This window comes from Plasmodium yoelii (assembly GCF_900002385.2).
Source record: "Plasmodium yoelii strain 17X genome assembly, chromosome: 12".
Taxonomy (NCBI): Eukaryota; Apicomplexa; class Aconoidasida; order Haemosporida; family Plasmodiidae; genus Plasmodium; species Plasmodium yoelii.
In genome coordinates this window covers 1132305-1155460 of record NC_036184.2, presented here as the reverse complement: position 1 = coordinate 1155460, position 23156 = coordinate 1132305, and the positions used below count along the sequence as shown (strand labels likewise).

At 21.1% G+C, this 23156-nt stretch overlaps 6 protein-coding genes across 6 annotated transcripts; 1 reads left to right on the top strand and 5 right to left on the bottom strand.

Moving 5' to 3' along the window:
• Positions 1-283: 283 nt before the first annotated feature.
• On the bottom strand, positions 284-3445 carry PY17X_1228300 (conserved Plasmodium protein, unknown function; the record flags this gene model as incomplete). Its single annotated transcript, XM_720305.2, has 1 exon — positions 284-3445. One exon carries the CDS (start codon positions 3443-3445, stop codon positions 284-286), a length of 3162 nt encoding a protein of 1053 aa, XP_725398.2.
• A 2593-nt stretch (positions 3446-6038) lies between these two features.
• PY17X_1228200 (uncharacterized protein) lies at positions 6039-9829 on the bottom strand (the record flags this gene model as incomplete). The annotated part of the gene is made up of 2 exons (XM_726233.2): positions 6039-6119; positions 6299-9829. The coding sequence occupies 2 exons, from the start codon at positions 9827-9829 to the stop codon at positions 6039-6041; spliced, it is 3612 nt and encodes a 1203-aa protein (XP_731326.2).
• A 3078-nt stretch (positions 9830-12907) lies between these two features.
• On the bottom strand, positions 12908-14737 carry PY17X_1228100 (conserved Plasmodium protein, unknown function; the record flags this gene model as incomplete). Its single annotated transcript, XM_022956815.1, has 1 exon — positions 12908-14737. One exon carries the CDS (start codon positions 14735-14737, stop codon positions 12908-12910), a length of 1830 nt encoding a protein of 609 aa, XP_022812661.1.
• A 691-nt stretch (positions 14738-15428) lies between these two features.
• Positions 15429-16816, bottom strand: PY17X_1228000 (conserved protein, unknown function; the record flags this gene model as incomplete). The annotated part of the gene is made up of 6 exons (XM_022956814.1): positions 15429-15515; positions 15628-15837; positions 15998-16138; positions 16236-16328; positions 16498-16642; positions 16776-16816. The coding sequence occupies 6 exons, from the start codon at positions 16814-16816 to the stop codon at positions 15429-15431; spliced, it is 717 nt and encodes a 238-aa protein (XP_022812660.1).
• Positions 16817-17486: 670 nt separating this feature from the next.
• Positions 17487-20876, bottom strand: PY17X_1227900 (AAA family ATPase, putative; the record flags this gene model as incomplete). The annotated part of the gene is made up of 2 exons (XM_022956813.1): positions 17487-17542; positions 17711-20876. 2 exons carry the CDS (start codon positions 20874-20876, stop codon positions 17487-17489), a joined length of 3222 nt encoding a protein of 1073 aa, XP_022812659.1.
• Positions 20877-21507: 631 nt separating this feature from the next.
• Positions 21508-23049, top strand: PY17X_1227800 (conserved Plasmodium protein, unknown function; the record flags this gene model as incomplete). Its single annotated transcript, XM_720480.2, has 1 exon — positions 21508-23049. The coding sequence occupies one exon, from the start codon at positions 21508-21510 to the stop codon at positions 23047-23049; it is 1542 nt and encodes a 513-aa protein (XP_725573.2).
• Between the last annotated feature and the right edge of the window lie 107 nt (positions 23050-23156).

Sequence of the window (23156 nt, the reverse complement as noted above, 5' to 3'; positions counted from 1 at the left end):
AAAAATTATTATTTACATTATATAACAATTTGATTTTGTGAAATTTTTTTCATATTAAAAAAAAACAATATGATTACACTTGAAAAAAAATATATATATTTGAATTTTTTTTATAATAAATATTTTTCTAAAAAATTTATACAACCAAACATTATATGTACATATTATAAATATATATGTAAACAAATTAATACAAGTATTTTATTTATTCATAAAAATACGTGTATCTTAAAAAAATTAGATAAAAAACATAAACATCAAAATATCACAGAAACAACATTATCTATATATTAATTGTACAAATAAATCCCCCTTCATTTATTGAAATAAAATTATATTTACAATATTTTTGTTTAACATAAAAAAGAGGTAAAATCGATTGAACATTTAATCCAATAAATAAGTCCTTTTTTGGGTAGGATTTTAATGGATTTAAATGATTTGTGTGTTTGCTATCAGTAGCTTTTGTTTCACTAGCTTTTCTTTTATAATAATTATAATAATAATCTTCATTTTCAGGGGACGCATATATATAAGGTATTCTTGATAAATTTATATAACTGTGTAAAGTATTATTTTTTGAATGTTCATGTCCATCTAAATTTATAATTTTATTTGCAGTATTCATAATGTCGTATATATGTACAGCATTTGTATATGTGTCAAGTGAAACTATAAACTGCTCATTATCTATAACATAAAAATCATTAAGGTGTTTTTTTAAGTTATCATTATTTATAAATCTGTCATAGGAAACAACTAAATTATTTTTTAGTTCATCATTGCATTTATAAGGGATGTAACGCATATCATATAGTCCTATATGATTATTAGTTTTAGATAAAATATATTGATAGTTGTTATTTAACGAATAAAGTTTATTTACATATCCTTCATTCGGTTTTAATTTGGATATTGCATTTAAAACATTGCATCTCAAATCACACAAATATAAATTCTCCGTATTACATAATAAAAATATGTTGTTGTTTGTTTTTTTTATATTTTCACAACATATTCCTTTTTTTTTATTATCATTGTAATTACATTTAACATAATTTGGTGATTGTGGATTATAAGTTGTATTATGTTTGCTTTTTGGTTTTTCGGTTGAGTATAATAAACTTGATTTGGAGGAATTATTTTTACTTAAGCGATTACAGCTATTTTTTTCAGTAGAATTATTATTTCCTTTTTTTGAAAATTCATATTTATTATTATTTATGTCTTCATCAGTATAATCCTCACTTTTTGAATCTTTAGTTGAATGCTTTCGTTTATTATCATTTTTTCGTTTTGTTGTATTATTACAATGTTGATTTGTTTGTATCTTTTTAGCTTGGTTTGAAGGTTTATTATTTTCATGTTTTTTGCCTTTTTCAATTTCATTTTTTTTTTTTTCTTTCCCTTTTTTGGAACATGCCTTGATAACTGTTTGAGAAGTGTTTCCATGTGTTAAATAGGTTGGATTTGTGTATCTTTTTGAATTCAGTATGTTATCAATATAACTTGTGGAATCTTCATTCAATAATAGTAAATCGTGAACTTTAAGTTTTTTACTATCCCATATACAATAGGGGGTAGAATCCTTTATTGTACTAAAACTAAAACATGGATATGATCCACAGATAAAAATTTTATCGAGTTCATTATTATAATGATATGCATATTCAGAATTTGAAGGAAAATTCATATCATTATTATTATAACAATTTTCATGCATAGAGTAATTCGTTTCTATTGATGGAAACAATTTAAAATAATTTATTTCAGTTTGAAAATTAATAGTTTCAATTTTTGGAGAACTCTGAAAAAAAGATTCTATACTTAATAAAAATAACAAACATTTGTCGTCTTTTGTATTTGGGTAGGACGAGTAAGCAACATATTCTTCATTAAAAATTGTAAAATGGGACAGAATTTGTGGAGAAGTACATAACAATTCGCTTTGTTCCTTCGAATAACTACATAAATGATTCGTTTCAGAATTATAATAAACATTTTCGTGAATTATATCATCCATAAATGATTTATTATTTTTATTTAGAAACTTTTTTAAGTCGATAACCCCTAAACTGAAAGAAAAATTATTTTCTTTACTAGTGCTAAAAATAATATCTTCATATAAAGGATTACTAAATAAGTGAAAAAAAGATTCAGAAGGTTTATAAGATTTTGAAACGCGTGCTTCATTTGTTATTTCATCCGTAGTCCCTGTTTCTGTGTTATTTTCAAAATAGTTATGTGATTCTTGGTAAATCATGTCATCTTGAGTATTAGGTAATGGGTTCCACTCAATAACTCTCATACCATTATTATCATTTTCATTACCATTGTTATTATTATTGATATCTTCACCATTATGATTTTCAGATAAAATCATATTGTAAGCATCATTATAGTTTATGGAATTCATACCACTATATTTTGTATGATGGTTATAGAAATAATAAAAGTTTGGTTTGTATCTGTTTGCAGTTATTTTTGACTTTAAGTTTTCTATATTATAAGAATTTATTTTTTCGTATGTTCGGCCATATAACTTTGGAATTAATATACTCTTTTCTATGCTATGATGTTCTATGGGTACAGATGTCTCATTTTTTAAAGATAATGAATTTATATATGAGTAATTTTTAGTTTGATTATTATAAACATTTTTTAAATTTTCATCAGATTTGGAATTATATGTTATGTTTTGATTTTGATTTTGTTTGCTTCCGTCATATAATACATTGTTAGGATGTTGACATATTTGAAGTTTATCTTTTTTATTATTTTCATCTAATGTTTTTTTATTTGAATTAAAGAACTTAAAATCGTTTAAAAAAATTGGAGAACTATCACTCCTTTTTATGTTTAAAAAATTAGGTGTTTTTATATTAGTGTCCTTTTTCTGATAAAATGATTGATTGTCTAATTGAAGTTCACATAAATCCTCTACCGAAATATATTCACAATTATCAATATTAATGAAAACTGGTGGCAAACTTAAAATTGAATCTTCTTTAAAATGACAATTTCGTATTGATTTAATTACATTATATATGTTTTGATTTTCTGATATACTTTTTTTTAAAAATATGATTTCATTATTTATTAGTTGTAGATTTTTTTCTATATTATTTGAAGAATTATGATTTTTGTCTAAAAGTGTACTTTTTTCATTATCATTATTTTTTATATTTAATTTATTGGCATTTATATTTTTCTTTTTCTTTTTCATTTCTTTTATTCCATGAATTTTATGAAATTTTTTTATGTATTCAGTTTCTTCAGCTTTATTTTTATGATTTTTTTTTTTTGCCTCGTTTATTAAATTATTAAATTCTTCCTTTTTTAATTTTTTTTTTAGTTCATTATCAATAAGGAAGTATCTATTTTTTTTTTTATCGTAATAATAACCAGGAATGTTTGTAAAACTTCCATTGTCTTCACTCTTCATCTTTATTTCATATTTATATTATATTTTTTTTTTTTTTTTTTTCATACTTTTCAACTTTATTAAAAAGTTGCCATTTTAAAATTAACAAATTATCTCGTATTTACATTTCAATGTGAGGAAACTTGATATATTTTTATGATTTTTTTTTTTTTTTTTATTACGAATAATAAAAGCATATAACCGTTGAGCTAATAATATTAGTTTAATGTAAAAAGGACACAAATAGTTTGTGTATTCATATATATGTACATGGAAAATTTATGTAACACTTGTAAGAAGCGTTACAATCCAATTAAAGTGAGGAATTTTTTATACTAAAAAAAATATTTAAAATTATATGACACGCAATATATATCATTAAATATATGTTTATTTCCTTAAATGAATAAGTACCAAAAAATATTAACAAATGAATATTTATACATGTACGTAAATCAAAACTATAACAAAAAACATATACATACAATGTTATACCATTTAATATCCGTCGATATTTTGTTTGTTTTTAAATATTAATAATGATTTATATGATATATATTTTACGTATTGGATAATGTGATAATAATTTTTTTTTTTTTTCTGATATATTTATTGAGAGAAAAATGAATGAAGTATATAATGAGAGGGAAATGAAATATATATGCCAATAAATTTGCATTTATGCTTTCATATTTATTTTACAAAAAAATGGTTAGCTCATGAATATAAAATAACAATAATAATATTAACAATAATAGGAATGAATAACAATTTTTTAAAATATGGATAATAATGCAAAAGACACAGTATTAGTGTAAAAAAAATTCGTTAAATAATATATATGTATATATTTTCCATTTAAACATAATACACATTCTATTTTTATTTTTTTTATATAAAAGTATTGCTTTTTTACATTTTTATTTTTTATTAAGATTTAAAAAACAAAAAATATATTAATTCTTTATTCCATAACACTATTTATACCATTGATGCATATATGTAATTATTTATTTAATTATTTATTTAATTATTTATTTATTTGTGTATTCAAATTATTACTAAGACAATACAAAAAAGGTGTGAACAGAAATAATGATAACAATAATAATACATATAAAATATAAATTTGCTGTCGATAAATTCAAAATTTCAAACATAAGTTTTCGAAAGTTGGAAATATAAGAATATTCTCTATATCTAAGAAGGTATATGATACTCTTTTATAAATTTTACAAATAAATACATATAATGTATGACGAAACTATTCGATAATATATGTTTTATAAATTTATCATACACAAAAATTACCAAATTATACCAAACATCATATTAACTATATTAAATCCAATATACCTGCTATATATCTTGTATAAATAAGCATTATGATTTTATTTTTTCAAACTACCATTTATATATTCCATGTCTTGTAGATTTGTTAAAATAATTTGAAATGAAATAAAATAAAATAAAATAATTTGAAATAAAATAAAATAAAATTAAATTTCAATGCAAACACGTGTTAATTATGTGTATATAGTAAAATGAGCCATTTAACTCTTCAAATAAAAAAAAAAAAGTAAAATGAAATAAAATGAAATAGAATGAAATAGAATAGAATAAAATAAAATAAAAACTTTAAGACCAAATTCTTAAAATTTATAAATCAGTAATAAACTCAAATAAATACATAAGGGAAAAGTGTACATAATTTATTGGATTTGTAAAAAGCACAATTTTTTTAAATTTATGTTTTATACATAATAAATATATAATTTTAGTTAGGCGTATTTATATTTATTAAAGAATTAAAAAATATATAACTTAATTTTTTAAATAAATAATTAAGCACACTTTTTTGACCTATTATCCAATTTCGAAAAATTATATTTATATATTAATATCGAATGTATTAGTTTCATCATTAAAACATAAATTATATTCCCAGCAACATATTTTAATAAAGATATGAACTATATTCCAGTTAATACATATATTTTTTTGTTTTTTTTAATTGTTTTTTTTAATTGTTTTTTTTAATTGTTTGTTTTTTTTGATTTTTTTTATTATTACTGCTATTCATTATGGGAGCATACATTATTCTTATTCAGTTTTTTTATAATATTTAATAATATATTCTGAATGCTTATTATGTTTATAACTATAATTAAATCTATATATAACACACACCATATGAACAATATTATACCCTCAAAATAATTCCTTAATAAATGTAACAATTTTAATCAACCAAATTTAAAATATTGTTTTAATTTTCAATTTATTATTTGATCTAATTCAAAGCTATCGAAAATTATATATTTAGGTATGCTCGTTATATTTATATTGATTTTTTTTTTTTTTAAATATTTATTAATAAAGCGAGATTTTATTAAAAATCAGAGGTTATGATTAAAATTGTTAGACAACAAAAAAGCATTATTATTTTGACATATTTAAGAAGTAAACAAGTACTAAAAAACGAATATAAATGTACACATTAAAAAAAAAAGAAAGCGTTTGTATGCATTGTTATTCATTTTTTTCTTCAATATGTAACAAAATGAAAATATAATATATACACTTCAAAAATATATATGCACACATACATAATTTATAATTTGCATGACCACCAAGGGTGCATGATCATGTCCTTTAAGTTCAACTTTTTTCGCGTTTCTGCGTGCAATAATCCCTAAAAATAAGAAAGAAAATAAGAAAAAAAAATAAGAAAAAAAAATAAGAAAAATGAAAAAGAAAAATGAAAAAAAAAAATGGAAAAGAATTAAAACTAGTTTAAACATAGGGAATATTATTATCACTAAACACATACAACCACATTTCAATGGTCATATTTTTTTTTTTTGTTCATACCTTAATAATACTTTTGAGTTCGCTTGGCCATTTTCTAGTTAGCTCGAATTTATCAAAATTCATGTCACATTTTACAAAGTAAAAAAAGTCTTCATCTTGTAACGGATCGGAACATTTCCATAAATTCCCGTTAGTCCATATCCAAAAGAAAAAAACACCAAGCATAAATTTATCAGCATTTGCAACATCAAAATAAAACTGTTTTCTTTTTTCTTGATCTGTTATAGATTTTAAATCTCTTAGTGGATTTTTAATTTTCATAGTATCATATTTCCAATAAATTTTCCAACATTCCGGAGGCATGTATGCTCCTTTTGCAATAGTTGGTTCACATGATTCAAATAAATATAAACGATTAACATCTTTTATATGTCTTAAATTATATGTATATATAGGTGTACTTTTTGATAAATCACACAAACGCATTTCATAATTATCTGATATTAATATATTTTCTGGAGTTAAATCTAAATGTGATAAACCTGCATCATGTAATCTTATTAACAATTTCAAACACTGATAAAGAATATAACTTTTTTCATTATTACTAATTTTCATATTAAAATTTTTTTGTCTTCTATCAATAAAATCAAGAATATCTTCACTGAAAAATTCTGAAACAAGAACAATATTACCATTGATATTATTTTTTAATCTTTCTCCTAATACATTATTAAATATAGTTAAATTACTAAACATAGATTCAGGGAGAATATTATTATTAGAATCATCTAAATTATTACTATCAACTTCATATAATATTTTATGTAATTTTGGAGCAATACGAGGATGATATTCACTTAAAAATGCTAACGAAGCAGCTTCCATAACAAAATTTTCACCATCTGTTACATATTCTCCATCAAATTCTGACATTAAATTAAATTGTTTAACCCATATATATATAGGTATTTTTTTAATAAATAATTTCACATCATTTTTACTATTTCCATCTTTTGATGGAATAATTGCTTTATACATTTGTTGAACTCTATTACTTGATTTTGAAAATCCAAGTGTTGGTATACATATAAATTTCCAATCAGAATATTTTACATTATTAAAATGAAAATTATGAGCACTATGTAATAATTTTAATAACGACATTTGAGCTATTTTCCAATTGAATATACATTTAGATTGTATTGGTTTTTCTATATTATTATTATTTTTTACCCATTTAATAGGTTTATTAACACAATCTTTATATACATTATTACTATGATTACCATTGTTTGTTTCGTAATGATCATTATATATTTGAACTTTTTGTTGGATATTACAATCTTCTATTACATTTGGAAACATATTATTTTCATCGTCAAGTGTGGAACCTATATTTTGATCTTTTGGTGAACCATTTTTAAATTTATTCCACATCTTTTTTATTTTTTGTTTAGATATCATTAACATTTGATTTTTTGAATATTTTGTTCCATCATTTTTTTTGGAAGGAGGTAAATAATATCTTTTTCCTTGAATGTTGTTATAATCTATTTCATTGTGTATAATTTCATTTTCAGTAATAGAATTATAATAATTACTATTATTACAATTATTATGATAATTTTGATTAATATGATTACAATTGATAATACTATTTCTATTTGATCTATGTGCATCTTTATATGATACTGCATTTTCGTTAGCTTCTTTAGAATCTATATTTTCATTTATTTTAGTTATCATTCGACTGTTCATGTCTCCTGCTCTACCTCCCATTTTGTCTATATTTCTTCTAGATTCATAATATATGACATTTTCCTTTTTCTTATTATTCTTGTTACAACCTATCTGAGATGGAGGTATCATATATTGAGAGTTTATATTGTTATTTCGATTATTATTACTAACCATTTCGTTATAACCACTGGCACTATTTTCACATTTTACATTTCTAAGACTAATTTCAGAATGTTCATTATGGTGATATCCTTCCAAGCATTTATTTTTTTCATATTTTCTGTATTCATATATCCCGCTTTTCTTTAATGTAGTATCATTTTTCTTTTTAGAAATATTCATTTCTTTATTTATATGTAAATTTTTATTATTATGATAATCATTTTCTTCTATTATATAATTATTGCTATTCATTTTATTACTATACCATTTATCTGACTCTCCATGGTGTCTCATATTTTTGGATCCACCATATATATTGCTTTTATTATTATCATTATATTTCTTATACCCATTATTTATTTTATCTTGATTTAGTTTGTTATCATTTCCAATATATTCATTTCTTTCTTCACAATTATCATAATTTTCTTGCACATTAATACATTTATTCAAGGACACATTATTTGAGCTTTTGCTCGTATCTATTTCGTTTTTGTATGTTTCGTTTTTGTATGTTTCGTTTTTGTATGTTTCACTTTTGTATGCTCCACTTTTGTATACTTCGTATGTGTTATTATCACTAGCATTATTGCTATCGATTTGTTCTTTCATTTTTTTTCCGTGAAAAGCAATAGAGTCTCCATTATTTGTTAACTTATCATAAAATTGGGAATTATTTTTTAAGTTACTATATTTTGTTAAAGACGAATCTTTAATATGACTATTATCGAAAACATCATTATTACTAATACTATTAGAATTATTTACATTTATTATATGATCAAATTGTTTACAATTATTTATGTCATTTGAATTATTTTCTCTGAATAAAGATTCATTTAATGAATATTGAGATAAATTTTTTAACGAAACATAGTCAACTGTTGTATCATTTATATATTCTATATCATTACAATTATTATCTATTAAGTTATTTTTTTCGAGATACACTAATTTTTCAGGATTAGTTTCGTAATATTTTAATTCTTTACTAGTTTGATCATTATTATGTAAATCATTACAATAATCAAAAGATTTATTTTTTTCTATATCTTTTATTTCATTTTTTTCTAGATTTATGTTTTCATTATAAACATTTTTATTATTGTCATTATTTAGTTGTTTATATTCATTTATACAACTGGTGCTTATGCTTGATTCATTTTTTTTATCACAATTTTGATAATTTACTACATTAGTCGAATTAGTATTATTATTATTATTATTGTCATTTTCAAAAGGACAAACGGTTTCTTTGCTACTTTTATCTGAAATATTATCTTTTATATTTTGGTCATAATATTTTGTGCCAATTATATTTTTATCATATAGATTATTAACATTTATAGATAAATCATTAACCTCTTTGTAATTTATGTCTTCATTTTTTTTCGAAATATCTTTTATATTTTGAAAATAAGATAAATCTGTGTTACCACTTTCAATATAAACACTTTTTTTTAAACCATTACATGTTTTATTTACACTAAATTGTTCTAATTTTTTTTTTTCATCACAAATATTCTCTTTTTCCATACTATTATAAACGTCATTTTCATTTGTATCAATATCTAAAGTTTTTTTATATTTTAATGAAAACTCGTCTTGTTCACAACCTTCGTTATCTCCATTGTATGATAATGTTTTTTCTTTGGAATATTCAATTTCACTTCCTGAATCAATCATATTTATTGTTTATAAGCATAATACTATACATACATATACATATATATATATATATATATACACATATATGATATATATAATACACGTCTGAATGGTATAATTTTTTTTTTACTATTGTGTTATGCTTGATGCTATATATTGTGGTTGTATTTTTGCGAATATACAAGCCTTTTAAATAAGCTCACAAACAAAATATTTCGTATTTATAATATTTGAAAAATTAAAAAAAAATAGAAAATATTTTCTATTTATTTAGTTTATTTAAAAATTGTATTTGATAAATGACGGAATGTTAAAATATGTAAAAAATGTTTTTTTTTAATTTGTATTTAAATAACACCCTTAAAAATTAAATCAAATAATTCCTGAGAAAATTAATTTAAATGAAAAATAAAATATAAAGATGAGAGATATAAAGATGGGCGATATAAAGATGGGCGATATAAAGATGGGCGATATAAAGATGGGCGATATAAAGATGAGAGATATAAAGATGGGCGATATAAAGATGAGCGATATAAAGATGAGAGATATAAAGATGAGAAATATACAGGTGAAAGCTTTTATATATACATATATACATACATACATACATATATACATACATACATGCATACATATATGTGCATTTTGGTTAGTTACCTGATACTGAAATTTAGCTTGTGGGAAAATCAATCGATTGGTCTTAAAATCTCATAAAATGTGGAATCAAATATTCATACCCCAATTTAAATATAAACATGTAAATTTCGAACAAGTTCAAAATATGCAAAAAAAATGTTTATAAATTTAAATGATAAAATATGGTATACAATTATATATATATATAATTAAAATGAAAATTATGATTTATAATAAGGTATATATTTTTCTAACACATATACATGTGTAAAATAACTCAACTTGAGTTAATATCCGTTTTTTTTTTTTTTTTAAATATAACAATCTTTATTTTTTTTTATATATTATTGTCTTCACAAAGGAATCCTATACAACAATTTTTACATAAATATGCATAAACATGTTAACATAGACAATATATATATATATATATACATGTGTAATGAAAATATAATATGATATTTAAGCTCGCAAAAATATATGTATTATAGGATTGCGAGAGTTTTAAAGCATTATAAATGTCATAAAGAATAAATGTTATGTTAACAATTTGAATTTATTTAATTATGCATATAACAATAATCATAGTTGTAAAATAATATACATTTTGAAATTAAAAAATAAAATGCAATTTTTCAAAATTATTTGAACTCGGTAACATATCAAAAGCTAAAAAAAATGTGTATTGAAAAGATAAAAGAAAACAAAATGAACATGTATAAATTATACATATTTATATTAATATATTATATGCATAAATAGCTCATATAGATTTTGCAATACATAGTAAGCAAATAAATAACCAATAAAACATATAAATAAGAAAATCAAAAAGCTATATTTTCTTTTTAAGTGTAACTTTTCTATATATTTAAGTAATATTAATCCAAATATAATAATAATAATATATGTAAAATAGAAAATGTTACCACAATAAAGACAAGAAGTTTACAAAATAAACAGAGCAAACCAAAGCATGCATATGCATGTATTATTATATATATGCAATAAAACTTGTCAAATTATTAAAAATGGAAAATATACAATATAGTTCATACGCCAAAAAAAAAAATAACAAAAAAGGCGAGCTCAAAAAATTAATGGAAAGTAATAAAAATTACGTTTAAATCATCGTCTTCATTCGGTTTTTAGTAATATCAAATTTATTAATTATTTTTGGAACTATAATTTAAACTTTAAAGAGGGGGATATATACACAATAATGTACATTATGTATTTATTTCATTAAAAAATAACATGTGTTATTATAATTAATGTAATGCTACGTATAAATTATATATACTATTTTCTTAAAGATCAATTAAGGCATTTTTAAATTCTTAGTTCAGGAAAATTTTTTTTTTTTTTTTTTTTTTTTTTCTTTAACATTTGGTTTCCAACAATTTTGTCAATTTTTCTTAAAAATACATATTATTTTTTATTTAATTGTTTTTTTTTTTTTATTGTTTTTTTTTATTTGCACGCTACTTTGATAAAAAAATTAAAATATAATAAATGTGTGTAATTATATATATTATGTGTATGAATGAAATATATTAATATAAACCCTAATACGCATATGAATGTATTATAAACGTATATCTTTTGATCAAAAAAATACAATTTTTATTTTACCTATTATTTCTGTATTCTTGCACTCTTACAATATTATTATTATTAATGAGTGATCTTTTTATCAAAATTAAAAAAAAAATGTGTAATTTGCAAATTCGTGTTTATTTATAATAAAAAAAAAAAAAAATATAATTAAATGCAAATAAAAATTACCAAAATATGCATAATTTTAATAGTTATATTTATTTTTCTTAAAATAATACGATTTATATTTAGTATAAAATTGTGTATATAAACATCCTTCCCGATTTCTTTGCTTGATAGAACCATACATTGTCATTTTTTTTTCTTTCGATCATATAAGGGTATCTATTTATTTTTGATAAATATGCACATATGATTGTGATATTCAATATTATAATATCATTTGTTTATATTTTTTTGATGGAAAATATGGATACCTCGAAATATTTTTTTTTTTTTTTTTCAAATAAAATTTATTATTTATCTTACTATTTATCTTGCTATTTATCTTGCTATTTATCTTGCTATTTATCTTGCTATTTATCTTATTATTATCTTATTATTATCTTACTATTATCTTATTATTATCTTATTATTTATACTTATTATAAATGGCTCCTTTTCTAATTTTATTATGCATTTTTTATTTTGTAAAAAACATGAAGTAATTATTGTCCTTTTTAAAAGGGGGAAGATATTCTTATTTTCCATTTCCAAATATCTCTAAAAATATGTATATCTTGTTATTATCGTGGAATAAGAAAATAGTACACCTAATTGGAGTGTTAAAATTATATTCAACTGCTCTTAGAATTAAACTTAAAATATTGTACACATTTTTCACCTTTTATCTGACTATTATTTGATATCACTAAATTTGGGCTTTTCAATTGCATTTGCTTTATCACCATTCATATTTTCTTTATCGCCATTCATATTTTCTTTAATCTGGTTATGAAACATTTTTCTTAACATTTTTATTGGAGTGATTGTGAGCGGCTCTTTTTCTAAATATTTATTTGTTGGAATAAAATTATCTTTTTCATTTTGATCTGCACACAAAATATTTTCTTTTTTATCTTGAAGATGATCTGTTTGTTCTCTATTTTTTCTGTAATTATTCTCTTTTTTATTTTGATATATTTTGATAGATGAATTAAAATTCCAATTATTTCCACCTTCAAATAAATCTTCCATACCATTTGATAGATTATAACAACTAAATTGATTTATTTGTTCCCTTTTTCCATTCCCATCTTTATTATTATAATTTTTATTTATTTTATCAATTTCAGAATTAGGGATATCTTTGCAAGTTTTATATTCCACTTTTTCATATACATCATTTTTATGATCATCAATTATGTCTTTTTCATTATGTACATTAAGTTTCATATTTAAAAATTGTTTATCATTTTGTTCATAACAACAATTATAATTATTTTTAGTATAATCATTTAATAATATATTGTTATTATAATTGGTTGGGTCGCTATTACGTTTGTTAATATTGTGATCACATTTTGTATGTGCACTTATTTTATCTTTTTTTTTATACAACGAGATAGAAGGAAAATAGTTTTTTTTTAAATCAATAGCTTTTGAATAACCATTGTTATGAATAAAACATTGTATATATTTTAATTGTAAAAGAATTGCAATTTCAGATGGGTTATTTAAATATTGGCTTTTTAAAACAATTGGTATATTTAATTTTCTAAGTAATTCTTGTAAAAAAAAAAAATTATTCCTCCTATTTGATTTGGTCACAATTTGCAACTCTTCAATGGAAATATAACCATATCTATATAATATGAAAAATATTTTTATACTATCTGAAAAATCTTTGACAATATAAGGTACCTCATTTTGATATTCTTCTTTATCTTTGTATAATAAATATGTAACAAAATTTTTTAGAGCATTTGATTTATTTTTTATTTTTTCGTGTGTTATTATTTTATACTCTTTTACATCGTTAGGGAATATATTTAATATTTTTTTTTTTTTTTTTTTTTTTTTCATATTTCCATCTATTGTAATGTCTTCCTTGGTGTTGTCTTTTTGTATATTTATTTCAAAATTTTTTTTAAAAGATAAATATTTTTCTTTTTCATTGCAACAATTTATTGATTTATTATTTATTATATGAAAAGGGTTATTTATTGTTTTAGAATAAAGTGGTAGTTTCATTTTTTTAAGAGTATAATTATACCAATTAAGTAAAGGTGTTGATATATTTTTTAAATTTTGAAATTCGAATTTATCAAATAGTTGTATTAATAAAATGTTAACTTTTTTTTTTTTTTTTTCATAAATATCTGTAGATGAAACTAGGGAATAATAATATGGATTATTCATATATATTATTGATAGTGCTTTTTCCAAATTTTTCATAGCACATTTTTTTTTAATAGCTTTAAAAAATATCCCACGAATTTCTATTTCAGGGTTATATATTTGTATTAACTTTAAAATTATTATTCCATCTTTTATCTCTTCATATATATTATAAGCATTTAATATATTTTTATTTATTAAAAGACTATTTATCCAATCAATTATAACAGAAAATGAATCAATTTCTAAATATTTTGCCTTATTTAAATTTTCTTTATTTTTAGCATACCAAGTAGACTTTGTAATTTCGTTGTAATTTTGGTCTTTATTTTCATAATTGACTGTCATGGCTTGACGAATAAAAATAGGAAAAAATATTTTTTTTATAATTTATTGTTACGCATTTATTTTTCACGTAATTATTGTTACGCATTTATTGTTACGTAATTAATTTTTAGTTATTTTTCGCGTAATTATTGTTACTCATTCACTATTACCACATTTCATGTGTGCGTTTTTATGCGAAACTCGTTTTAGACTATCACCCACTTCCCCATTTTGGAGAATTTATTATGTTCTCTGTTTTGCGAATAAACAAAAATCTGTTATACATGTGTATATACATAAGGTTCCTACTTATTTTTAGGACAAACTTATATAAGAACAATAAGCTTATTCTAAGCTAATATATCAACATAAATAATATTAATTTACTTCTCACCATTTTAATTATCAATGATTGTACTTTAAGATCTGTAGTATTTTCCAAATTTAAATATTGTTGTAAAAATAGTGCACACATAAAAAATAAATACATAAAATTAAAAACAAAAAAATAATAAATGTATAGATTGGTGATCGAATAAATTATTTTGCTAAAAAAATTAATGTTTTATGTGAATAAATAAGCAAAACAATGTACAAATAACATATTCTCGAATATCATATTCCATGTTTAAGCATACCCTTCATAGGTAACTAATACACTAACAAATAAATTAATATGCATATATGCAAACATATACATATACACACACATTTAAAATATCAAATCATGAAAATACATGTTTTCTTCATTTTTTTTTTCTTGAGCCTTTAAGGATATTTTTTCGAGCTTTTTTTTAATCTAAGTAAAAAAAGGAAAGTTGTTTTTATTACATATTAATGAACAAATTATATAATTTTCAATCCTAATATGTACACACACACATAAATATGTATAGAAAAGGTAATATTACATAGTATAATTCCTTTTTGTTTGATTTTGAACGATTATCATTCAAACTTGATGAAGTATTACTACATTCATTACTTGAGCTTGTTCTCCTATGTTTAATTTTTTTCTCTTTTTGTTTGTTTTTTTTTTTCTTTTTTTTTAAATATTTTTTAATTTTCCTATAATGCAATTTATATGCGCAATCCATACATGCTCGTACTTTTACTTTGGTCTATAATTAAATAATTGTTAATTTTTTTTGTATTATCATATTTATTTATTTTTATAAAATGAAAAACAGGATATGATAAATTTCATGTGTAAATAAATACAAAGTATAAAAATATGTGTATCCTTATATATACATATTAAAAATTGTTTATTCAAATTACCTTCTTTTCGATTCCTTCTTCAACATATTGAAATAAAAATTCATATGTATTTAAATTTGTATTATCACATTTTTTAGAACAACATATTATGTGTCCTTTCCCTTTTATTATTTCCTCTTCTGTTCTCCACCTCAACCCTATCTACAAATTTTCCACAAAAAAATATAGTACAATATGATAAGAAAATGTGGAAAGGTTATTTAAAAAAGTGTTGTATACATGCGTACAGGTCCATTACCTTTGCTTCTTTATATTTGGATAAATCGCATATAACATACTTATTGCAAATACTGCTATAGTAGTTTTGCAAAAGTGAGTTATTTTCTTTAGACTAAAAAGTTCGTGGATGCAAAAAAAATCAAGTAAAAAATCAAGTAAAAAAATCAAGTAAAAAAATAAAATAAAAAAATAAAATAACATAGATGCATAACCGTATGACATCTGCATTCCTATACAATACAAAATGACCATTTCCATTGTCACGTTTCACATTTTCTTACCACATCATGTATGAATTTGTATTTTTTTTTTAAAATATCATAATCAGTTAAATATTCACAGTTAACATTTTTGTTTTTTTCCAACATACGAAGAGACATCATAAGTTTGTGTCGTTCGAACGGACACATTTTGTCAAACTCATTCCTTAAAGTGCGAAAAAAATTACTACATTAATTATTGGAAAAGTAAATTATGTATACATATATATGCACTAATGTATGCATTATTAGTAACCAACTTTATATATAAACATGTTTTCGGTTTTATTTATTCTAACTTGGGAATTTGATATCCACTCAAATTAATGTAGCTTCCCATTTTGTAAAACGCTATTCGGATAAATTATATACACATACATACTAGAATTATTTTACTTTCAATATATTACAATTTCACAAAAAAAATAAGAAAAAGTTTTTAATTTTTAAATACATTTCAAATAGAAACTAGGATGCATGATTAAAGAAACATATTCATTACATTAAAAAAAAAAAAAAAATATATATATATATATATATACACACTTATGAATAAGAGGGAAATGGTTATTTTAAATGAATTAGTATGTATGATAATTGTTCATGGTTATTTTCCATCAGTATATATAATACATATAAAATATATAAACATTTTGCTGTTAATTTTTTTATCCATGCTAGTAAGTTTCTGATTTTTTATTACTATCATTAGATAATGAAATTTTTCGATATGATAATTTGGCTTCTTGCTTTTCTTCCCTCTTCTGATATACTTATGAGATAAATTAAAAAAAAATATATAAACCAAAAAAATACGAAAAATCATAAAATATAAAATTTTCTCAAAAATTAATAATTCTCAAAAATTAATAAAACTTCTCAAAAATAATACTTTTTGTAATTACAAATCGAGAAAATTGAATTAAAAAATTTAAGTGGGGAGAGGAAAAAAGTGAAATGACCATATAAGCATAGAAGATGTAAATATTGCATATCTGTTATTTATCAATTTATTTATAATTCTCCTTTAATATATTGCAGAAATTTTCTATATTTAATTCATTTCCTATAAAAAAATAAAAATAACTCAAATATATAACAAAGGGATATATTAAGTATATTATATGTATATGTGTAATATAACTCATAAAAGTTGCAAAAATGTCAATATGATAGATTATATAAATGAAAAATAAAACAATTTTGATAAATTTTCCTCTTCATTTTCACTAACCATTCGAAATGCTAATTTTTATGCAGCGAGCTAGCGTATCTGAACACATGTTTGAGATGTCAAGGGGTGTTAATTTATCTTTCCTACTTAATATATTTTCTTGTATAAATTTTTGAAAATCTTTTGAATTTATTAAAACATTTGGATCTATATTATTAAATCTTAAGCAATTTTCAAAAAGTTTATATACATCTGTATTATCCCAAAATCTAAAACTTTTAGTTTGATATAGATGTTTGATTCTATGATTTGTTAATAAATTAGTATCAATATTGTTAATATCAGTTGTTGTACAAATTATTATAATTGAATTAGTGTTCCTTTTAGAATTTAGATTCCATCTTTTTTCAAAATGCAACTTATCTAAATTTTCATAAAAACATAATTTTAATCGCACAGAAAATTTATCAATAGAATTTGAAAATAAATCATGTTTAAAACAAATATTTTCGATACCATCAAACATAATTATACATGGTTGTAATTTATTTTTTGCATATTCAAATATTTCATTTAGCAATTTTTCAGATTCACCCATTACTTTATTAAATATATTAGCACAATTTATAATAATAGAATTACAATTACATTCTTCTATTATCATTTTTGATATGAACGTTTTTCCAGATCCACTTTCTCCATATAATAGTATCCCCACATCATCATCACTATCACTATCATTACTACGTTTTTGTTTTTTCTTATGAACAAGTTCATTTTTCAATCTATTAATTAATTCATTTTCCCCCACCACTTTATCAAACCCATATGTCTTATTCTTACCATTTTTATTTAATTTTTCAAAGTTTTTTTTTTTATATAATTCAATTTCTTTTCCATGAATAAATAAATGTGAATCACATTGGAAATTAAGAGTTTTATTAAAAAAATGCATTTTTTTATTTTTATTTTTTGACATTAATTCTTTAATATTCTTTTTTATATTCAAAAGGTTATCAACATTACTCACATCTTCCATGTTATTCAAATTTTCATCTTTGTTTATATTTTTTTTTTTTAATAAATAAATAATTCTTTCCTTGTATTCATCTTGAAATAGCTTGATCAAATTTTCTTCACAATAACTATTTGTTATTTTAGAAATATGTTTTAATGTTTTAATTGTATATGGTAAATTGTGTTTTCTATATAAATGTCTTAATAATATATATCTATCATTATGATGAAGAAATTTAGGCAAAATAAAAAGAAAATATTTATTTATATAAGGACGTAATTGTAATAAAATATTTTCATGACTTTTTTTTCCAATATCACTTTTGCTAAACTCGGTTGATATATTGTCATCTAAAACTGGGGATACAACAAACATATGTGCATTTAAATTCATTTTTTTCCATATAAAAATATATTTTATTAATAAAAACATAATACAATTTTTTTTTAAAATAGAAAAATTGTTTATAAAATTTAAATTTTTTATTAATAGAAAGGAATATCCTCCGTTAAATAAGTTCAACCCTAATGTTTTCTTTTTTATTTTTTTTTCAAATTTGGTATTATTATTATTATCTCTTTTTACAAATTTATATAACAATTTAAACATTTTTTTTTTCCATACAAATTGTTTAATCATAGCAATTTTTGTAAAACTGATAAGAATGTATTCCAAATTTAAATTCAATAAATCAATCATCTGAATTGTTTTTCTACTTTTCACATCTGTTATTAGAAATTCCTTTAGTGCAATTTCATAATAATTTGGATAAAGTATATTATTTACATAAGTTCTTTTTTTATAATCACATAAATTTTTATTTTTTAAAAAATAATTATTATTTTCATTTATTTTATTTATATAGTATAAATCTATGTTATCACACATTTCTTCACTATCTGAAGATTCTAAAAAATTGAGTATTTTTTTTTTATCTTTGTATTTATACTGATTAATAAATGAATTGTCTATCTTTTCACTATTTATTGAATTTTTATTTGTATTGATTTTATAATCTTTCCCTATTAGGTTGTTATTAGAAGCTTTAACATGTTTTGAGCTAATATCATGTATATCAACTTGGGGTTTTATTTTGTCACAATTTATATCTTGCCTTAATGGTGATAAGTGTGTATATCTATCTTTAATTTTTGGCATATCAAATATTTTGAATGAAAAATTATCTTTATTTATATTTTTTATTTTATTATCTATATTTATTTCGACACTATTTAAAAAATGGTTAGGGTCTGTTAAATATCTATAGTCATATACAATAGGACATTTTTCATATTCGACCATATCAATAATATGAACATTTTCATGGGAATATTTAAAAGGAAATGAATCAAATATATTTTTTAAAAATTCGGTTTTTTTATTCCCTGATTTTCCACAAAAAAATTGTAAATTTATATTAAAATGATTTATTAAATTTTGTGGGAGAAAAAAATTCCATAATTCAACATCAAAAATTACAAAATTTTTTATGATCAGCAAATTAATTAATTGTTTAGCTATTTCTTTATATAAAGGACCATTTTTATTTATAAATTTTTTTAACCATCGATTTGATATCTTTTTATAATATTCTTTTCTAATCAAAATATTAAATAAATATTTGTATATATCAATACTATTGTCTTTTTTCTCTACTCCTTTTATTTTTATTAAATTATCCTTTTTTAATTTATTTTCATTATAAAAACCTTTTTCTTTTATTAGAATATCATTTTCTGTATTTTGTCCTTTTTTTCTACTGTCTTCTTTTCCTTTAAATATTGATATACATTTATTCGGTTTAAATTTTTTTTTTTTTTTTTGAGCAATTAGGGAAGCAGCTTTCATGCGTTTTGCATCCTTTATAAATTTGTTGTTTTTATAAGTGTAAATTAGTTCATCGTTAATATTACATAATAGTGAATAACCCCTTTTTTTAGTTTTCGTTTTTCCATTAAATTTATTTTCTGTGTGTTTTATGTTATTATTCTGTTTCAGGTTTTCTAAAATATGTTTAGAACATTCCTTATGTGATAATTTTTTTATCCATTTATATTTTTTTTTTTTTTCATCAACTAGCTTTTCATACTCATTATTTTGAATTTTTTTTTTCTGACTTTTATAGCTATTTTCATTTTTTTGGAGATAAGAGAAAGATTTGCTTGAATTACAGTAAACAATAAAATTTTCAAAATCCAATTTCTCCATTATTCATCTTCGTTATAAGTTACAACTTATAAATATTTTATATTATTTTTTTATTTATTTATATATCGAAGCAAAGTATGAAATATTTTCCTTTAACGCGACTTTTTTTTGTAGATATTTTACAAAAAAAAAAAAGTTGCTTGAGTAATAAATTTTTTATCACGCAATTTTATTTACCCCTATTATATATACTCTAATATGGGTGTAAATTTATTGGTAAAAAAAAATGTAAAAATAAAATACAAAATGGGTAAATAATAATAATAATAATTACTATTATTATTATTATTATAAAAATAAATGAGTCAAGGTGAATAAGAGAAAAATGAAAAAGATTCTTCGGTGGAATATCGTCAAAAGTATTATCCTTGATCCATTTCCATGAAAAAAAAAAATAACAAAATAAAAATATTGGTATTTTTTTTAACGGAATGAAAAAAGAAAAGTAGTAAAAATATTTTTTATAAATGGTTATATACTATAACCCAAACTACATATTGTGTAGTTAACAAATGGCAAAAACATGAGGACGTGAAGAAAAAAAAAAAAAAAAAAAATCAACAATATATAAATCTTAAACAAGGTTGAGAAAAAAACACAAAAAATATAAACCTCTTCAACACAACGAATTATGAAAAGGGAAAAAAAAACAAAGAAGAGTATCAAATATATAAGAGATCAAATAAAGGAAATAGAATTAGAATCCAAAATAATAAATAAACACATTAAAAAATTGGAAGAGGAAAGAAAAATATTTAAATTGTCCACTGTTTTATTAGAAAAATATAGCTCTTTTATAAGCACAAAATTAGCTAATAATTTATCTATTCATATTTTTAATAACACATTTTTAAATAGCTGTGGAATTCTTTTTACTAATTATCCCCATAATGAAATATATTATAACAATTTAAGTTCATACCCCCAATATGACAATTATACTATCAAACAGATTAGTTCAAATTATGTTTATAACGAAAATGTTAATACAGAAAATGTTAATACAGAAAATGTTAATACAGAAAATGTTAAATATAGTAATATATTCCGGGTAAACTCAAAAAAGGGAAAATATGAAGTGGAAAATATGAAAACAGCATCAAACAAACTTGACGATAAAATTAATAATCAAACAAAGAGAACCCATAGTTGTCATAATATTTATATAAAAAATTATAAAAAAACAAAAGATACTTTGAAAAATAAAAATAATGTATTCAAAATAAAAAGGGAAAGTTTCCACTCCTATTTTAAAGATCCTATTAATATGCTATTCGAAGAAAACCAATTTAAAAATCTAAATAATAATTATATCATAACAAATAACAAATTGATAGAAAGTGAAAATTATATATCAAGCGATGCTGAAATAAATACAAATATCGCCATTTTAAATAAAAAAAATAGCATGAAAAATTATAATAAGCTAAAATTAATGCAAATGGAAACTCAAAAAGAGAAAAAAACATATATGGGACAAATAAATTTGAATTTAAAAGATTCGATAAATTTTTCTACTAGTTCAAATGATGAATATAATGCCCATAGTTATATAAAAAGTCAAAGTCAAAGTCAAAGTAAAAATGAAGAGAAAAATGAAGAGAAGAAACAAGACAAAAGTAGTAGCACATTTGGAGGTTTCATGAACAATGTAAAGAAATTTTTTTTTAATGATCAAAAAAATATATTAAGTTATAAAAACAGTGAAAGTGATTTAATTAATGAATTGGAATTCGAGAAACAGCATAGAAATGAAAAAAAAATCCAAAAAAATGAAAAAAAAACAGACATGAGTATATTAAAATTTCAATGTGTAATTAAATCTAAAAGAACAAAAATTTATTTATGTGTATGCCCTAATTGCACAAAACAATTTTATCTTTTAATAAAAAAAATTCCAAATAAAAAAATTATATCAAAAGTTTTTCCTCCATTCCTTTTTTCTTCCTTTGTTGAAAATTTAAGGAAAAATAACGAAGACCTTTTTTATCAAAATGATAAACATAAATGGGAACAGTTATCTAATATGGAAAATCAATTTAATACATATCATGATAATACTTCTTCATTTAATTCCACTGACAGCAACTCTAAATTTTGCAATTGCTATATAGGATTAGAAGAAAGAGATAATAATATTTTTGAGAACTTAGATATGCTAGTTTATTTATAAGCTTGTATTTTGTAAGCTTGATTTTTGTAAGCTTCAATTTTTGTAAGCATTTTTTATGCGTATATATCCCCAAATAACGATATGCATATTAATATTTTTTTGTTTAG